Here is a 21,259-nt window from a genome sequence, read left to right on the forward strand (position 1 = left end):
CCTTCTCCCTCTGTAGAGTCCTACCATCATCTCCCACTTCTCCCTCTGTAGTGTCCTACCATCATCTCCCCCTTCTCCCTCTGTAGAGTCCTACCATCATCTCCCACTTCTCCCTCACTCTTGGCCCCCTGCACGGAGCTTGTCATACCTTCTCTTCTGCAATTGGTCAAGGAACACCCCAGCCTGCTGTATCCTGCCCTGTGATTGGTGCAGATTTTAACCTCCCCACGGGCCTCTGTCTGTATAGAGGCCTGTGTTGGCATGGGGCAACTGAAGCAAATTCTAAATGACCCTATTCATTCATTAATTCATCCCTACTCCCCACCCCAGTAGAACGCTGTGATATAATGCAGGTAGCCTAACATGTTTTCACCCGACTAGTTGATCCAAAACTGCATGTTTTGGTATGGGAATCAAACCCAGTATCCTGGCGTTGCAAGCCCCATGCTGTACCAACTGAGGCAGACCGGACCAGCTTCCCTCTCCACAAGACACTAGTATTTATTGAAGAAGTTGCTTCCAAGAATAGTACTTGTATTCAGTCAATCCAATCCCGTTTGCTGCGCTGCGTACCCAGGAATATACACACACACACACCCCACTGGCGTCCCGGACACACCAGCAGCCCCTGCAAGGGGGAGGGGGGGGGGGTGCCATGCACCTGTCATCAATGTCTATTTGATTGATTTAATAAATAAAAAAGAATTCATAAACCATTTTAATTTCCATATGTACCAGGAAGCTAAGGGTTTGTTTCTTGGGCTTCAGGCATGTGTCTGATCAAAGTGCCTCAGGCCTTATGATTGAAAGTAAGGGGATATCGGTGGACAAATGCTGTGGTCAAGGCTACGAAGGCACCAGTGTTCAAAAGCTCATATCAGACCGAGAACCTAATGCTTCTTGGGTAGTTATGAGTTTTAGTTTAGAAAACGATCTCTTCGCAGAAGTGACAGTTACAGGGATAGTTAAAAACAGCTTGATTGCCGTAGCAACATCAGGGAAACTGGCCAGAATGGAGGTGTGCTTCAAATACAGCAGTTCTGTAACATCTTTAATTGAGCCTCTCATTCTCCTTAACTGCCTCAACACGTTACGGAAAGAGATTCACTGTATAAGAAGCTCTGAGACAGGTCATCTGGATACTGGACAGTCAATAAAATGACAGATGCAAACAGATCATATTTAGTGGACAACAGTTCTTGAGGGCTCAAAAAAAATGATTTTCTTCATACTTATGAACCGGCGTTTGAGTTGTGTGGTTGCAATATCAACAGTCCCTTATCTGTTGTATATCTTGGCATGCATCACTCAAGATGCATGGTCCTCTGTAGCTCAATTGGTAGAGGATGGCGCTTGTAACGCCAGGGTAGTGGGTTCGATCCCCGAACGTAAAAATGTATGCACACATGACTGTAAGTCGCTTTGGATAAAAGCGTCTGCTAAATGGCTTATTATTATTATTATTATAATACGTTTTTAAATTGTGTGTAGCAACCTGGCTGTGGTGAAAACATTTGCACGCAAAAATGTAAGGCGATGCAGTAGCATACTGCAGCTACTATTTTTTAAAAAGAGGGACAAGCACAGACACAGATACCTTTATGTAAGAGAAGGAAAGAGACAGAGAAGCAGCCAGGAGGACTTCAGGAGACCAGGGGAGTCTCAAGTTGGGTTTAATTTTAATTTACCTTGATTGCAGCCCATTTGTGTCTGCTATTAGACAGACAACCTGCTGAGTTCAACCATAAATAGTGGCTAAATTTATCCTCAAGCCGACTACTTTTTTTCCCGTAATTGTTAGGCTATTTGATGTGTAATTTGTATTAAAGTTTATAAATAGCAGCTAAAAACGGCATATCTTTAGATAGTAGGCTACGCTGCATAATGAAACAATCCTGAGTAAGCTGGTGTTTTGAGGGTGGACTGACTGTAATATTTGGCATTAATAGACTGGTTTTACACACAACAACTTTCTATCCAAGCTGGGAGAGAGCGTGAGGACGGCTCATGTCATGCAGGGTCTAGCTGGGCTATACACACACATACAGTTGAAGTCAGAAGTTCACATACACTTAGGTTGGAGACATTTAAAACTTGTTTTTCAACCACTCCACAAATATTTTGTTAACAAACTATAGTTTTGGCAAGTCGGTTAGGACATCTACTTTGTGCATGACACAAGTAATTTTTTCAACAATTGTTTACAGACAGATTATTTCACTTTTAATTCACTGTATCACAATTCCAGTGGGTCAGAAGCTTATATACACTAAGTTGACTGTGCCTTTTTAAATAGCTTGGAAAATTCCAGAAAATGATGTCATGGCTTTAGAAGCTTCTGATAGGCTAATTGACATCATTTGAGTCAATATAGAGTTGTACCTGTGGATGTATTTCCAGGCCTACCTACAAACTCAGTGCCTCTTTGCTTGACATCATGGGAAAATCAAAAGAAATCAGCCAACACCTCAGAAAAAGAATTGTAGACCTCCACAAGTCTGGTTCATCCTTGGGAGCAATTTCCAAACGCCTGAAGGTACCACGTTAATCTGTACAAACAATAGTATGCAAGTATAAACACCATGGGACCACGCAGCCGTCATACCGCTCAGGAAGGAGACGCGTTCTGTCTCCTAGAGATGAATGTCTTTCAGTGCGAAAAGTGCAAATCAATCCCAGAACAACAAAGGACCTTGTGAAGATGCTGGAGGAAACAGGTACAAAAGTATCTATATCCACAATAAAACGAGTCCTATATCGACAACCTGAAAGGCCGCTCAGCAAGGAAGAAGCCACTGTTCCAAAACCGCCATAAAACAGGACAGACTACGGTTTGCAACTGCACATGGGGACAAATATCGTACTTTTTGGGGAAATGTCCTCTGGTCTGATGAAACAAAAATAGAACTGTTTGGCCATAATGACCATCGTTATGTTTGGAGGAAAAAGGGGGGGAGGTTGCAAGCCGAAGAACACCATCCCAACCGTGAAGCACGGGGATGGCAGCCTCATGCTGTGGGGGTGCTTTGCTGCAGGAGGGACTGGTGCACTTCACAAAATAGATGGCATCATGAGAAAGGAAAATTATGTGGAAATATTGAAGCAACATCTCAAGACATCAGGAAGTCAGGAAGTTAAAGCTTGGTTGCAAATGGGTCTTCCAAATGGACAATGAACCCAAGCATACTTTCAAAGTTGTGGCAAAATGGCTTAAGGACAACAAAGTCAAGGTATTGGATTGGCCATCACAAAGCCCTGACCTCAATCCTATAGACATTTTGTGGGCAGAACTGAAAAAAGCGTGTGCGAGCAAGGAGGCCTACAAACCTGTCTCAGTTACACCAGCTCTGTCAGGAGGAATGGGCCAACTTATTGTGGGAAGCTTGTGGAAGGCTACCTGAAACGTTTAACAATTTAAAGGCAATGCTACCAAATACTAATTGAGTGTATGTAAACTTCTGACCCACTGGGAATGTGATGAAATCATTCTCTCTACTATTATTCTGACATTTCACATTCTTAAAATAAAGTGGTGATCCTAACTGATGTAAGACAGGGAATTTTTACAAGGATTAAATGTCAGGAATTGTGAAACTGAGTTTAAATGTATTTGGCTAAGGTGTATGTAAACTTCCGACTTCAACTGTATGTATGAACAGTCGTGGTCAAAAGTTTTGAGAATGACACAAGTATTGGTCTTCACAAAGTTCGCTGCTTCAGTGTTTTTAGATATTTTTGTCAGATGTTACTATGGTATACTGAAGTATAATTACAAGCATTCCATAAGTGTCAAAGGCTTTTATTGACAATTACATTACATTTATGCAGAGTCAATATTTGCAGTGTTGACCCTTCTTTTTCAAGACCTCTGTAATCTGCCCTGGCATGCTGTCAATTAACTTCTAGGCCACATCCTGACTGATGGCAGCCTATTCTTGCGTAATCAATGCTTGGAGTTTGTCAGAATTTGTGGGTTTTTGTTTGTCCACCCGCCTCTTGAGGATCGGCCACAAGTTCTCAATGCGATTAAGGTATGGGGAGTTTCCTGGCCATGGACCAAAAATGTTGATGTTTTGTTCCCCGAGCCACTTAGTTCTCACTTTTGCCTTATGGCAAGGTGCTCCATCATGCTGGAAAAGGCATTGGTCATCACCAAACTGTTATTGGATGGTTGGGAGAAGTTGCTCTCGGAGGATGTGTTGGTACCATTCTTTATTCATGGCTGTGTTCTTAGGCAAAAATGTGAGTGAGCCCACTCCCTTGGCTGAGAAGCAACCCCACACATGAATGGTCTCAGGATGCTTTACTGTTGGCATGACACAGGACTGATGGTAGCGCTCACCTTGTCTTCTCCGGACAAGCTTTTTTCCGGATGCCCCAAACAATCGGAAAGGGGATTCATCAGAGAAAATGACTTTACCCCAGTCCTCAGCAGTCCAATCCATGTACCTTTTGCAGAATATCAAAAGCTTCCTGGCTGCCCTTCTTGACACCAGGCCATCCTCCAAAAGTCTTCGCCTCACTGTGCGTGCAGATGCACTCACACCTGCCTGCTGCCATTCCTGAGCAAGCTCTGCACTGGTGGTGCCCCGATCCCGCAGCTGAATCAACTTTAGGAGAAGATCCTGGCACTTGCTGGACTTTCTTGGGCGCCCTGAAGCCTTCTTCACAACAATTTAACCTCTCTCCTTGAAGTTCTTGATGATCCGATAAATGGTTGATTTAGGTGCAATCTTACTAGCAGCAATATCCTTGCCTGTGAAGCCCTTTTTGTGCAAAGCAATGATGACGGCACATGTTTCCTTGCAGGTAACCATGGTTAACAGAGGAAGAACAATGATTTCAAGCACCACCCTCCTTTTAAAGCTTCCAGTCTGTTATTATAACTCAATCAGCATGACAGAGTGATCTCCAGCCTTGTCCTCGTCAACACTCTCACCTGTGTTAACGAGAGAATCACTGACATGATGTCAGCTGGTCCTTTTGTGGCAGGGCTGAAATGCAGTGGAAATGTGTTTTTGGGGATTAAGTTCATTTTCATGGCAAAGAGGGACTTTGCAATTAATTGCAATTCATCTGATCACGCTTCATAACATTCTGGAGTATATGCAAATTGCCATCATAACTGAGGCAGCAGACTTTGTGAAAATTAGTATTCGTGTCATTCTCAAAACTTTTGACCACGACTTTATGTATGTACAGTATCTCACAAAAGTGAGTACACCCCTCACATTTTTGTAAATATTTGAGTATATCTTTTCATGTGACAACGCTGAAGAAATGACACTTTGCTACAATGTAAAGTAGTGAGTGTACAGCTTGTATAACAGTGTACATTTGCTGTCCCCTCAAAATAACACAACACACAGCCATTAATGTTTAAACCGCTGGCAACAAAAGTGAGTACACCCCTAAGTGAAAATGTCCAAATTGGGCCCAATTAGCCATTTTCCCTCCCCGGTGTCATGTGACTCGTTAGTGTTACAAGGTCTCCGGTGTGAATGGGGAGTAGGTGTGTTAAATTTGGTGTCATCGCTCTCACACTCCCTCATACTGGTCACTGGAAGTTCAACATGGCACCTCATGGCAAAGAACTCTCTGAGGATCTGAAAAAATGAATTGTTGCTCTACATAAAGATGGCCTGGGCTATAAGAAGATTGCCAAGACCCTGAAACTGAGCTGCAGCACGTGGCCAAGACCATACAGCGGTTTAACAGGACAGGTTCCACTCAGAACAGGCCTCGCCATGGTCGACCAAAGAAGTTGAGTGCACGTGCTCAGCGTCACATCCAGAGGTTGTCTTTGGGAAATAGACGTATGAGTGCTGCCAGCATTTCTGCAGAGGTTGAAGGGGTGGGGGGTCAGCCTGTCAGTGCTCAGACCATACGCCGCACACTGCATCAAATTGGTCTGCATGGCTGTCGTCCCAGAAGGAAGCCTCTTCTAAAGATGATGCACAAGAACGCCTGCAAACAGTTTGCTGAAGACAAGCAGACTAAGGACATGGATTACTGGAACCATGTCCTGTGGTCTGATGAGACCAAGATAAACGTATTTGGTTCAGATGGTGTCAAGCGTGTGTGGCGGCAACCAGGTGAGGAGTACAAAGACAAGTGTGTCTTGCCTACAGTCAAGCATGGTGGTGGGAGTGTCATGGTCTGGGGCTGCATGAGTGCTGCCGGCACTGGGGAGCTACAGTTCGTTGAGGGAACCATGAATGCCAACATGTACTGTGACATACTGAAGCAGAGCATGATCCCCTCCCTTCGGAGACTGGGCCGCAGGGCAGTATTCCAACATGATAACGACCACAAATACACCTCCAAGACGACCACTGCCTTGCTAAAGAAGCTGAGGGTAAAGGTGATGGACTGGCCAAGCATGTCTCCAGACCTAAACCCTATTGAGCATCTGTGGGGCATCCTCAAACGGAAGGTGGAGGAGTGCAAGGTCTCTAACATCCACCAGCTCCGTGATGTCGTCATGGAGGAGTGGAAGAGGACTCCAGTGGCAACCTGTGACGCTCTGGTGAACTCCATGCCCAAGAGGGTTAAGGCAGTGCTGGAAAATGATGGTGGCCACACAGAATATTGACACTTTGGGCCCAATTTGGACATTTTCACTTAGGGGTGTACTCACTTTTGTTGCCAGCGGTTTAGACATTAATGGCTGTGTGTTGAGTTATTTTGAGGGGACAGCAAATTTACACTGTTATACAAGCTGTACACTCACTACTTTACATTGTAGCAAAGTGTCATTTCTTCAGTGTTATCACATGAAAAGATATATTCATATTTACAAAAATGTGAGGGGTGTACTAACTTTTGTGAGATACTGTATGTATACACACACAGTACCTGTCAAAAGTTTGGACACACCTACTCATTCAAGGGTTTTTCTTTATTTGTACTATTTTTCTACATTGTAGAATAGTAGTGAAGACATAAAAACTATGAAATAACACATATGGAATCATGTAGTAACCCAAAAAGTGTTAAACAAATCAAAATATATTTGAGAGTCTTCAAAGTAGCCACACATTGCCTTTATGACAGCTGTGCACACTCTTGGCATTCTCTCAACCAGCTTCACCTGGAATGCTTTTCCAACAGTCTTGAAGGAGTTCCCACATATGCTGAGCACTTGTTGGCTGCTTTTCCTTCACTCTGCCGTCCGACTCATCCCAAACCATCTCAATTGGGTTGAGGTCGGGGGATTGTGGAGGCCAGGTCATCTGATGCAGCACTCAATCACTCTCCTTCTTGGTAAAATAGCCCTTACACAGCCTGGAGGTGTGTTGGGTCATTGTCCTGTTGAAAAACAAATGATAGTCCCACTAACCCCAAACCAGATGGGATCTCACAAAGACACGGCGGTTGGAACCAAGAATCTCAAATTTGGACTCCAGACCAAATGACAAATTTCCACCGGTCTAATGTCCATTGCTCGTGTTTCTTGGCCCAAGCAGGTCTCTTCTTCTTATTGGTGGCCTTTAGTATGGTTTCTTTGCAGCAATTTGACCATGAAGGCCTGATTCACACAGTCCCCTCTGAACAGTTGATGTTGAGATGTGTCTGTTACTTGAACTCTGTGAAGCATTTATTTGGGCTGCAATTTCTGAGGCTGGTAACTCTAATGAACTTATCCTCTGCAGCAGAGGTAACTCTGGGTCTTCCATTCCTGTGGTGGTCCTCATGAGAGCCAGTTTCATCATAGCGCTTGATGGTTTTTGCGACTGCACTTGAAGAAACGTTCAAAATTCTTGAAATGTTCCATATTGACTGACCTTCATGTCTTAAAGTAATGATGGACTGTTGTTTCTCTGCTTATTTGAGATGTTCTTGCCGTAATATGGACTTTTACCAAATAAGGCTATCTTCTGTATACCACACCTACCTTGTCACAACACAACTGATTGGCTCAAACGCATTAAGAAGGAAATAAATTCCACAAATTAACTTTTAAGAAGGTACACCTGTTCATTGAAAGGCATTCCTGGTGAGTACTTCATGAAGCTGGTTGAGAGAATGCCAAGAGTGTGCAAAGCTGTCATCAAGGCGAAGGGTGGCTATTTGAATACTTTTTTTTAACACTTTTTTTTGGTTACTACATGATTCCATATGTGTTATTTCATAGTTTTGATTTCTTCACTATTATTCTACAATGTAAAAAATAGTACAAATAAAGAAAAACCCTTGAATGAGTAGGTGTGTCCAAACCTTTGACTGGTAGTGTGTGTGTATGTACGTACGTACGTACGTACGTACGTACAGTGCCTTCGGAAAGTATTCAGACCCCTTGACTTTTTCCACATTTTGTTTGGTTACAGCGTTATTCTAAAATTGATTAAATCGTTTTTTCCCCCTCAATCTACACACAATACCTCATAATGACAAAGCAAAAACAGGTTTTTAGAAATAAAATACATTTAAATGTAAAAAAATAAATTAACATAAGCATTCAGACCCTTTACTCAGTATTTTGTTGATGCACCTTTGGCAGCGATTACAGCCTCTAGTCTTCTTGGGTATGACGCTACAAGCTTGGCATACCTGTATTTGGGGAGATTATATTATTCTCTGCAGATCCTCTCAACCTCTGTCAGGTTGGATGGGGAGCTTCACAGCTATTTTCAGGTCTCTCCAGAGATGTTCGATCGGGTTCAAGTCCAGGCTCTGGCTGGGCCACTCAAGGACATTCAGAGACTTGTCCTGAAGCCACTCCTGCATTTTCTTGGCTGTGTGCTTAGGGTCGTTGTCCTGTTGGAAGGTGAACCGTCGACCGAGTCTGAGGTTCTGAGCGCTCTGGAGCAGGTTTTCATCAAGGATCTCTCTGTACTTTGTTCCGTTCATCTTTGCCTCGATCCTGACTAGTCTCCATAGCATGATGCTGCCACCACCATGCTTCACCATAGGGATAGTGCCAGGTTTTCTCCAGACGTGACGCTTGGCATTCAGGCCAAAGATTTCTATCTTGGTTTCATCAGACCAGAGAATCTTGATTCCTTTAGGTGCCTTTAGGCAAACTCCAAGCAGGCTGTCATGGTGGAGTGCTGCAGAGATGGTTGTCCTTCTGGAAGGTTCTCCCATCTCCACAGAGGATCTCTAGAGCTCTGTCAGAGTGACCATCGGGTTCTAGGTCACCTCCCTGACCAAGGCCCTTCTCCCCCGATTGCTCAGTTTGGCCGGGCGGCCAGCTCTAGGAAGAGTCTTGGTGTTTCCAAACTTCTTCCATTTAGAAATGATGGAAGCCACTGTGTTCTTGGGGACTTTCAATGCTGCAGAAATATTTTAGTACCCTTTCCCTAATCTGTGCCTCGACACAATCCTGTCTTGGAGCTCTACAGACAATTCCTTCGACCTCATGGCTTGGTTTTTGCTCTGACATGCACTGTCAACTGTGGGACCTTTTTATATAGACAGGTGTGTACCTTTCCAAATCATGCCCAATCATCAATTGAATTTACCACAGGTGGAGTCCAATCAAGTTGTAGAAACATCTCAAGGATGATCAATGGAAACAGGATGGACCTGAGCTAAATTTTTTGTCTCATAGCAAAGGGTCTGAATACTTATGTAAATAAGATATTTCTGGGTTTTAAAAATAAATTTGCAAAAATTTCAAAAAAACTGTTTTCGCTTTGTCATTATGGGGTATTGCGTGTAGATTGCTGAGGATTCTTAATGATTTAATCCATTTTAGAATAAGGCTGTAACATAACAAAGTGGAAAAAGTCAGTGTTCTGAATACTTTCCGAAGGCAATTGGTGGGTGTTTATGTATATAAAATATATATATATTTATTTATTATTTTATTTATTATTTTTGAGAAAATGACGACCAATAAAAATGTATCCATTAGCTGAATCAAAGCTAGAGGCTCTCTGTGGTGCAAGGGCATGTAGCCTACCATCAATTCGATAGGGGGGGGTTATTGTAGCCGTGGGATCCATTAGCTAAATGACTTTAAGCCCATAGTCTCTGATTCTTTATGTGAGGGTCCGTTAAGGAGAGGTCAGTGACTCTGTCCTACACACACACACACACACACACACACACACACACCTCTACTCAGTGAGTTATACTACCTGTGTGTGTCACAGGAGGTTGGTGGCACCTTAATTGGGTAGGACGGGCTTGTGGTAATGGCTGGAGCGGACTGTTCCAGCCATTACTATGAGCCATCCTCCCCTCAGCAGCCTCCACTGGGGTGTTTGTGTGAGATGCTCAAGGAAGGGACTGCTGCAGATGGAAATGAGATGGAGCTAAGTTCGGTACACTATTTTGGAATGCACGGTCCCTGATAAATACATCAACTATAGTAGATGTGGAAGACGCTAAGTTTTCTCTAGGTACAGATCTAGGATCAGCTTCCCCTCCCCAATCCTAACCTTAACCATTACATTTACATCATTTAGCAGACGCTCTTATCCAGAGCGACTTACAAATTGGTGCATTCAACTTTTTCTTTTTTTTATGGGGAGTGGGGGTAGAAGGTGGTCAGTGACTCCGCTGTCCTGGCGTCGTGGGGGAGCTTGTTCCACCATTGGGGTGCCAGAGCAGCGAATAGCTTTGACTGGGCTGAGCGGGAACTGTGCTTCCGTAGAGGTAGGGGGGCTAGCAGGCCAGAGGTGGATGAACGTAGTGCCCTCGTTTGGGTGTAGGGTCTGATCAGAGCCTGAAGGTAAGGAGGTGCCATTCCCCTCACAGCTCTGTAGGCAAGCACCATGGTCTTGTAGTAGATGTGAGCTTCAACTGGAAGCCAGTGGAGTGTGCGGAGGAGCGGGGTGACATGAGAGAACTCGGGAAGGTTGAACACCAGACAGGCTGCAGCGTTCTGGACAAGTTGTAGGGGTTTAATGGCACAGGCAGGGAGCCCAGCCAACAGCGAGTTGCAGTAATCCAGACGGGAGATGACAAGTGCCTGGATTAGGACCTGTGCCGCTTTCTGTGTAAGGTAGGGTCGTACTCTGCGAATGTTTTAGAGCATGAACCTGCAGGATCGGGTCACCGCTTTGATGTTAGCGGAGAACGACAGGGTGTTGTCCAGGGTCACGCCAAGGTTATTTGCACTCTGGGAGGAGGACACAATGGAGTTGTCAACCGTGATGGCGAGATCATGGAGCGGGAAGTCCTTCCCCGGGAGGAAGAGCATCTCCGTCTTGCCAAGGTTCAGCTTGAGGTGGTGATCCAACATCCACACTGATATGTCTGCCAGACATGCAGAGATGCGATTCGCCACCTGGTTATCAGAAGGGGGAAAGGAGAAAATTAATTGTGTGTCGTCTGCGTAGCAATGATAGGAGAGACCATGTGAGGATATGACAGAGCCAAGTGACTTGGTGTATAGAGAGAATAGGAGAGGGCCTAGAACTGAGCCCTGGGGGACACCAGTGGTGAGCGCACGTGGTGCGGAGACAGATTCTTGCCACGCCACCTGGTAGGAGCGACCTGTCAGGTAGGACGCAATCCAAGAATGAGCAGCGCCGGAGATGCCCAACTCGGAGAGGGTGGCGAAGGGGATCTGATGGTTCACAGTATCAAAGGCAGCAGATAGGTCTAGAAGGATGAGAGCAGAGGAGAGAGAGTTAGCTTTATCAGTGCGGAGAGCCTCCGTGACACAGAGAAGAGCAGTCTCAGTTGAATGACCAGTCTTGAAACCTGACTGGTTTGGATCAAGAAGGTCATTCTGAGAGAGATAGCAGGAGAGTTGGCTAGAGACGGCAGGCTCAAGAGTTTTGGAGAGAAAAGAAAGAAGGGATACTGGTCTGTAGTTGTTGACATCGGAGGGATCGAGTGTAGGTGTTTTGAGGAGGGGTGCAACTCTCGCTCTCTTGAAGATGGAAGGGACATGGCCAGCGGTCAAGGATGAGTTGATGAGTTGATGAGCGAGGTGAGGTAAGGGAGAAGGTCTCCGGAAATGGTCTGGAGAAGAGAGGAGGGGATAGGGTCAAGCGGGCAGGTTGTTGGGCGGCCGGCCGTCACAAGTCGCAAGATTTTATCTGGAGAGAGCGGGGAGAAAGAAGTCAAAGCATAGGTTAGGGCAGTGTGAGCAGGACCAGCGGTGTCATTTGACTTAATAAATGAGGATCGGATGTCGTCAAACTTCTTTTCAAAATGGTTGACGAAGTCATCCACAGAGAGGGAGGAGGGAGGGGGAGGAGGATTCAGCAGGGAGGAGAAGGTGGCAAAGAGCTTCCTAGGGTTAGAGGCAGAGGCTTGACATTTAGAGTGGTAGAAAGTGGCTGTGGCAGTGGAAACAGAGGAAGAAAATGTAGAGAGGAGGGAGTGAAAAGATGAGTCTAGTTTTCCTCCATTTCCGCTCGGCTGCCCGGAGCCCTCTTCTGTGAGCTCGCAATGAGTCGTCAAGCCACGGAGCAGGAGGGGAGGACCGAGCCGGCCGGGAGGATAGGGGACATAGAGAGTCAAAAGATGCAGAAAGGGAGGAGAGGAGGGTTGAGGAGGCAGAATCAGGAGATCGGAGGGAGAAGGATTTAGCAGAGGGAAGAGATGATAGGATGGAAGAGGAGAGAGTGGCGGGAGAGAGAGAGCGAAGGTTGCGACGGCACATTACCATCTGAGTAGGGGCAGAGTGAGTAGTGTTGGAGGAGAGCGAGAGAGAAAAGGATACAAAGTAGTGGTCGGAGACTTGGAGGGGAGTTGCAGTGAGATTAGTTGAAGAACAGCATCTAGTAAAGATGAGGTCAAGCGTATTGCCTGCCTTGTGAGTAGGGGGGGACGGTGAGAGGGTGAGGTCAAAAGAGGAAAGGAGTGGAAAGGAGGCAGAGAGAAATGAGTCAAAGGCAGACGTAGGGAGGTTAATGTCACCCATAACTGTGAGGGGTGAGCCATCCTCAGGAAAGGAACTTGTCAAGCTCATTGATGAACTCTTCAAGGGAACCTGGAGGGCGATAAAAGACAAGGATGTTAAGCTTGAATGGGCTAGTGACTGTGACAGCATGGAATTCAAATGAGGAGATAGACAGATGGGTCAGGAGAGAAAGAGAGAATGTCCACTTGGGAGAGATGACGATTCCTGTGCCACCGCTGCGCTGACCAGATGCTCTCGGGGTATGCGAGAACACATGGTCAGACGAGGAAAGAGCAGTAGGAGTAGCAGTGTTTTCTGTGGTAATCCATGTTTCCGTCAGCGCCTAGAAGTCGAGGGACTGGAGGGTAGCATAGGCTGAGATGAACTTGTTGGCCGCAGAACGGCAGTTCCAGAGGCTCCCAGAGACCTTGAACTCCACGTGGGTCGTGCGCGCAGGGACCACCAGATTAGAGTGGCAACAGCCACGTGGTGTGAAGCGTTTGAATGGCCTGTGCAGAGAGGAGAGAACAGGGATAGACAGACACATAGTTGACAGGCTACAGAAAAAGGCTACAATAATGCAAAGGAGATCGGAATGAAATGAACTAAACATCTGGGAAAGCGAGAGAGCGGGGCCTCCCTCACTTACGTTTCACTGAAACACTCAAATATAACTCTCCCAACTTCAGAAATTATAGTTGTTGTAAACTACAGCGGTTCAATGTTTTCTAGGAATAGACTCTAACTTAGTTTATTCAGCTAGCTAACTTGGTACAGTATTCTTCCGTGAAAACTGTCCAGGGCACCGAATCCAATGACGCCATAGCCAACTAGCATGCCAGCCTCCAATAACACGGTTTAGCACCAATACTCGGTTACAACAAACCACCAGTGTGTTAACATGCCAAGCAGATCATTCGTGTCCGTGTCTAAAGTTGTGTAAAGTTTTGGGTTAGTGTTGACAGTTTGAGTGAGTACGTCGTCAACTTATTCAGCCAGTTAGTTAGCTAGAATAGTTAGCATACTAGCTAGCCATTGCTCTCTGCCAACGAACCAACCCCTCCTCCCACGGCACGAACACACAGAGAGAGCCAAGCTAACGTTAACTAGTCACCCATGTCCCGAATTCCCTTGAACGACTTTGGTTACCAGTATGTAAAAACAAAAGACAAATAAATGTAGGTTATAACTTACCCTTAGTAGTTACTGTTAGCCAGTTAAGTGCAAAGCTAGCCACTGAATCGATTCAGCCAGTTCGCGTCTGTCCCAACGGAGAGAAAGCGTCTCCAAATATTAAAGCTAGGTCATTCCAGCTATTGTTTAGTTAGCTATCCAAGTAGCAACAAGCTAGCTACATTTCGAGTACAGTAGCTACTAACTACCTAACGTTAACGCTTCAGATAATGAGGTTAGAAAAACAGCTGAATGGTAGGTAGCTAGCTGGCATAATTACAGGTACTCTTAAGCGTATAATAACATTGGAAACAACTATCCACAGTTGCTAATAGTTACCAGTAGCTACCCGCTAGCTAGTCCAGGTAGTGGGTTAGCTAGCCTCGTGCTTCACCGGGCTCAGCCGAATACAATACTTACCTACAATAACCTACAATAACCACCTAGATAAACTACCTACAATACCTAACTACAATACCTACCTACAATCTAATCTGATTACTTTTATGCAAAGTAATCACCCCATTAGTGGGGGAAATGCTAAACTAACCCAAGATCAGGGTCTAGGGGCAATTTCACCCTACACCGTGTAACAAGGCAAGAGGATGAATGACATGGAGGGGACATGGGCTGGATGGCTTGTTCTATGGTGGTACGATAAGACTATCATAGTTTCAGTAGGAGAGCTCAGCAAACCTTTTGAATAGCAGAAAAAGATCAAGGACTGTGATTTGTATTATTATTTTTTAGAGATGGACACTCCCTGCTGTTCTGTGCTGTCATTGCGTTTTCATCTTGTACATAATAGTCTTCAGTCGTCTTTCGAGTTGTCCGCTGCAATCCTAAAAATAGCTGAAGCAGAATATAATAGCATTACTCAACCTGTAGGTGTACTGTATCTGCAGAGTGTATGGTAAACCATAATTGGTGACGGGTTTGTGTGATGTAATACAAGGTGTCTATCTGTGTATCTGTTTGTGTGTGCGTCTGCGCGTGATATTGGGTGTGTGTGTGTGTGTGTGTGTGTGTGTGTGTGTGTGTGCTATGTGGCCTTGTCGGACTCTGTTTGATAAAGTGTGGACTGCCTTTCCAGTGTGGGGGAGATGTATGCTCACTCAGCAGATGGAAACCAGTCAAGGTTTATGGCTGCAGTCAAAACACTCCCCTCTCCATCGATCCTTCTAGAAATGAACCCTCCAGCTGCAGATGGTGCTATCTCACGGTTCTCTCCTTCATTTAACCTTGTGTGTTACATAGAAATAGAATCTCATTCTACAGTCGTGGTCAAAAGATTTGAGAATTACACAAATATACATTTTCACAAAGTCTGCTGCCTCAGTTTTTATGATGGCAATTTGCATATACTCCAGAATGTTATGAAGAGTGATCAGATAGAATTGCAATTAATTGCAAAGTCCCTCTTTGCCATGAAAATGAACTTAATCCCCCAAAAACATTTCCACTGCATTTCAACCCTGCCACAAAAGGACCAGCTGACATCATGTCAGTGATTCTCTCGTTAACACAGGTGAGAGTGTTGACGAGGACAAGGCTGGAGATCACTCTGTCATGCTGATTGAGTTATAATAACAGACTGGAAGCTTTAAAAGGAGGGTGGTGCTTGAAATCATTGTTCTTCCTCTTTTAACCATGGTTACCTGCAAGGAAACACGTGCCCTCATCATTGCTTTGCACAAAAAGGGCTTCACAGGCAAGGATATTGCTGCTAGTAAGATTGCACCTAAATCCACCATTTATCGGATCATCAAGAACTTCAAGGAGAGAGGTTCAATTGTTGTGAAGAAGGCTTCAGGGCGCCAAAGAAAGTCCAGCAAGTGCCAGGACTGTCTCCTAAAGTTGATTCAGCTGTGGGATCGGGGCACCACCAGTGCAGAGCTTGCTCAGGAATGGCAGCAGGCATGTGTGAGTGCATCTGCACGCACAGTGAGGCGAAGACTTTTAGAGGATGGCTTGGTGTCAAGAAGGGCAGCGAGGAAGCCACTTCTCTCCAGGAAAAACATCTCGGACAGACTGATATTCTACAAAAGGTACAGGGATTGGACATCCGAGGACTGGGGTAAAGTCATTTTCTCTGATGAATCCCCTTTCCGATTGTTTGGGGCATCCGGAAAAAAGCTTGTCCGGAGGAGACAAGGTGAGCGCTACCATCAGTCCTGTGTCATGCCAACAGTAAAGCATCCTGAGACCATTCATGTGTGGGGTTGCTTCTCAGCCAAGGGAGTGGGCTCACTCACATTTTTGCCTAAGAACACAGCCATGAATAAAGAATGGTACCAACACATCCTCCGAGAGCAACTTCTCCCAACCATCCAAGAACAGTTTGGTGACAAACAATCCCTTTTCCAGCATGATGGAGCACCTTGCCATAAGGCAAAAGTGATAACTAAGTGGCTCGGGGAACAAAACATCGACATTTTTGGTCCATGGCCAGGAAACTCCCCAGACCTTAATCCCATTGAGAACTTGTGGTCAATCCTCAAGAGGCGGGTGCACAAACAATAACCCACAAATTCTGACAAACTCCAAGCATTGATTATGCAAGAATGGGCTGCCATCAGTCAGGATGTGGCCCAGAAGTTAATTGACAGCATGCCAGGGCGGATTGCAGAGGTCTTGAAAAAGAAGGGTCAACACTGCAAATATTGACTCTTTGCATGAACTTAATGTAATTGTCAATAAAAAGCCTTTGACACTTATGGAATGCTTGTAATTATACTTCAGTATACCATAGTAACATCTGACAAAAATATCTCATAACACTGAAGCAGCGAACTTTGTGAAGACCAATACTTGTGTCATTCTCAAAACGTTTGACCAGGACTGTAGTTCTGTGGTGTTCTACTAGGCCTGTGTCTGTCTTAATATGAATATGTAAACTGCATAACAATTCATTTGTTAAGAGAAAAATGAATGCATTACTGTGCGTGTGTGTGTGTGTGTGTGTATGTGTGTGTGTGTATTGCTGAGTAAGACACATTTGACATTTTTTTTCATGCTGAAAAAATACACATTTTCCAGTTACATGTGTTTCTATCAGAAGCTTTTGGAAGATGTGTATATGTAGATATTATTATTTGTAACAACGGTTTCTCTCTAGATTTGAGGGTATAGTGGCTAATACTTTGACCAGGTCTATATCTAAACCATGTGATCAAAGCCCCAACCAAGCAATACCTTCAACATGCTTTTCCATTGAAGACCAACCTCTTAACAATCACCGCTTCACTAACTCCTGTCCTTCCTTATTGTTCAGTCTGATACTGTCTCCTTAGCCTCCGGTAATAAGGAAGTACTAGCTTATTAACACGGTTGTCATAGTCACAACTTTGTCACAGTCAGTTTCTCTCTACCACACTAGTTCCATCCATTTACATTTTACATTTTAGTCATTTAGCAGACCCTCTTATCCAGAGCGACTTACAGTTAGTGAGTGCATTCATAAAAATAAAAAAAAATAATCATACTGGAATCGAACCCACAACCCTGGCGTTGCAAATGCCTTGCTCAACCAACTGAGCTACATCCCTGCCGGCCATTCCCTCCCCTACCCTGGACGACGCTGGGCCAATTGTGCGCCGCCCCATGGGTCTCCCGGTCGCGGCCGGCTACGACAGAGCCAGTTGTTAGTTTGTGGATGTAGGTCGTAGGTTACATGATATAACTGTGTTGTAGGTTACATTATATATAGCCCAGTGTTGTAGGTTAGATAATATATTGAGTGTACAAAACATGAGGAACACTCTTTCCATGACAGACTGACCAGGTGAATCGAAGTCAAAGCTATCATCCTTTGTTCACGTCACTTGTTAAATCCACTTCAGTCAGTGTAGATGAAGGGGAGGAGACAAGTTAAAGAAGGCCTTGTTAAGCCTTGAGACAATTGTGACATGGATTGTGTATGTGTGCCATTCAGAGGGTGAATGGGCACGTCAAAATATTTGAAGTGCCTTTTGAACAGGGTGTGGTAGTAGGTGCCAAGGGCACCGTTTTTGTGTGTGTCAAGAACTGCAATGCTGCTGGGTTTTTGACGCTCAACAGTTTCCCGTGTGTATCAAGAATGGTCCACCACCCAAACGACATCCAGCCAACTTGACACAACTGTGGGAAGTATTGGAGTCAACATGGCCCAGCATCCCTGTGGAAAGCTTTCGACACCTTGGAGAGTTCATGCCCCAACCAATTGTTTTGTGCACTCAGTGTATCGTCCAGTGTTGTAGGTTATGGTGTATATATATATATATTGTATTTTATTTAGGATCCCCATTTAACCAATGGCAGTTGTGGTAGCTAGTCTTACTGTAGGCTACATTAAATGGCCCATTGGTTCCTTGTGCTGGGGACCCAAAGGGGTGCACAGTATTGTTTTTCACACCTGATTCAAATAATCAAAAGGGTTGGTGGTGAGTTGATTAGTGTGTTCGTACGAGGACAAAAACAAAAAATGTGTTCTTGGCGACCCAGGAACAGGATTGGGAATATCTGACATAGCCTATAGGTGAGGATCTTGCTGTTGAAGGTTTCCACCGAGTGAGTGCAAGGTGTTGTGTGTCACAACTCTACAGACAGTCATATAGGCCTCTACTTTTCTTCTTTAAAGCTGTGTCCTTTCTCCCTAACCCCTCTGTGTGCCTCTGAACCAGTTAGGGGATTACCTGATCACCGGGATACCAGGTCAGCCAGCTAGCCACACTGACCTACCTACCTGGATTAGCCTACCTCTCACACACACACGTACCGGTTACCTCATTTGGCAGACACTTACTGTAATTAGCTAGGTTCATGTAAGTAAATCGTTTCTCAATAAAGCAGCGATCAGCAAAATCAGTGCTAGTAAAAAAAGACAAGTGCAGAACACAAAATAGCCAGCGATGACAGAGCGACGCGTGACATTGCTGGCCTACTTGTTTTGCCACCAAACAGGCTGCTGTTCACCTAAAACTTAGCGTATGCTTCCCAGTATTATGACAATATTTATTTTTTGTAGTTTTGGTGTTCGGCAGGTATTTTTTGGGATGTTTGAGCGCAAAAAATTTTTCTTGAGGTAAGCCGACTGTAGGGAACCTTCAATTAAGTGTTTGTCTCTGCAAAAACGTAAATTCATGAAAGATTTATCTTAGATTGATTCTGACTTTTGAAGAAGTGTTAGTGGGTATGCTGTTGATACGGCGTCTCAAGAGGGACAAACTGGTAATATTGCAGCTTTTTTCTAATTTTTCAAGCAGAGGTCTTTAGGGAGTATAAGAGCACAGATCACTTCACCTAGCCGAGTTCTGCTAGGAGCAAACCGAACCTATGTATGTGGAAGCCTTTTAGACAGCATACATATCACTGCTGAGCTCGACTGCGATGTACCACGACTTGTCTTTATCCTGCTATCTGTACCACGACTTGTCTTTATCCTGCTATCTGTACCACGACTTGTCTTTATCCTGCTATCTGTACCACGACTTGTCTTTATCCTGCTATCTGTACCACGATTTGTCTTTATCCTGCTATCTGTACGACGACTTGTCTTTATCCTGCTATCTGTACCACGACTTGTCTTTATCCTGCTATCTGTACCACGACTTGTCTTTATCCTGCTATCTGTACCACGATTTGTCTTTATACTGCTATCTGCACGACGACTTGTCTTTATCCTGCTATCTGTACCACGATTTGTCTTTATCCTGCTATCTGTACGACGACTTGTCTTTATACTGCTATCTGTACCACGACTTGTCTTTATCCTGCTATCTGTACCACGACTTGTCTTTATACTGCTATCTGTACCACGACTTGTCTTTATACTGCTATCTGTACCACGACTTGTCTTTTATCCTGCTATCTGTACCACGACTTGTCTTTATCCTGCTATCTGTACCACGACTTGTCTTTATCCTGCTATCTGTACCACGACTTGTCTTTATACTGCTATCTGTACCACGACTTGTCTTTTATCCTGCTATCTGTACCACGACTTGTCTTTATCCTGCTATCTGTACCACGACTTCTGTTATCCAGTTCTTCAAGCTGCTGTTTTCTTTCCTCCCTATGAAATGAGATCATGTCCTGGTGAGTCACAAGTAACAAGGGAGACGGCGTCCTGACGGAGACAGGATTTAAGAGTTATGTTAACATTGATAATTTGAGTGCCCTCCACAATAAACCATCTCTTTTTTCTCCTCTTCTGTCTCTCTCTCTGTCTTTGTCTCTCTGTCTCTCTCTCTGTCGCAATCTCTCTCTCTGTCGCTCTCTCAGGCTATCTACCCAATGGAATCCATGCGGTGGAGGCCATGTTGGCTGCGGCCAGCATCGGGGCTATCTGGTCGTCCACCTCCGTGGACTTTGGAGTCAACGTAAGGATGACCTCAACTGCATCTCAAATGACCCCCTATTTCCTATATAGTCCACCACTGTTGACCAAGGGGACGGGAGGGAAGGAAGGATAGGGTCTAGGTCAGCAGCCATGGTTATGGGTAGGTGAGGGTGTCCTCTAATTTAGGAATAGTACATTGTCTGTCTTGTGAATGGCCCCTAGTCCCAACCCCAGACACAACACATAAAGCACATTCACTCACAACACCTTTTGTTTGGGAGTGAGAGTGTGTGGGAGGGTAGTTTAGTTAGCTCTGTTATGGCCTTTCCTTAGCTGTCCAGGTGCCTTGTTAAACTAGCCTGTTCTTGCACGTTCAAATGAACTGAAACTAAACTTGAATGCACCCGGTCAGTCTAGTTACAAGGCAAGTTGTCCAGCAGGGAACCAACCATGGGGGTGAATGGGACTATACGAGTATGTTGCAGACCTGGGTTCAGATACTATTTTTGAAATAATTTTAAAGTCCACCTGGCACGACAGGCAGGCTAAAGCAAATGCTAAAAGTATTTAAGACACACACACACACACACACACACACACACAACGAGCAGGGATTCTGTTGAGGGTGGTGACACGTGGCGTCAGACTGCGGCATGAATGAGAGAGGGAGTCCCCCCGCCGGCAGAATACTGCTGATGCTACTCTAGAAATGGGACACCCTGCATTGGTACCAGTCTCTGCATGAATGCATCTGTCAACATGAATACCACCAGTCCTGTTGCGTCCCAACAATACCTCCTTCCTCCCGAAGTGTGCACTCATGAACTACTTCTAGTTGGCCTTCACTGAGAAGGCACTTTATTTTAAGAAAGTTTAAGCTCATTTATTGCATTTCTATACAATTTAAAAACTCTAAAATATTTCTCACTCTCTCTCTCTCTCTCTCTCTCTCTCTC

General features: G+C 44.8%; 1 protein-coding gene across 2 annotated transcripts in view; it reads left to right on the forward strand.

Moving 5' to 3' along the window:
• aacs (acetoacetyl-CoA synthetase) overlaps positions 1 to 21,259 on the forward strand; it is a 74,599-nt gene that overhangs the window by 3,561 nt on the left and 49,779 nt on the right. For both annotated transcript variants that reach the window (XM_041900192.2, XM_045225606.1), the window contains exon 5: positions 20,246 to 20,343. In XM_041900192.2, the coding sequence (XP_041756126.1) occupies positions 20,246 to 20,343 (98 nt within the window). The remainder of the gene's footprint in view (positions 1 to 20,245; positions 20,344 to 21,259) is intronic.

Source organism: Coregonus clupeaformis, chromosome 16 (genome assembly GCF_020615455.1).
Source record: "Coregonus clupeaformis isolate EN_2021a chromosome 16, ASM2061545v1, whole genome shotgun sequence".
Lineage (NCBI taxonomy): Eukaryota > Metazoa > Chordata > Actinopteri > Salmoniformes > Salmonidae > Coregonus > Coregonus clupeaformis.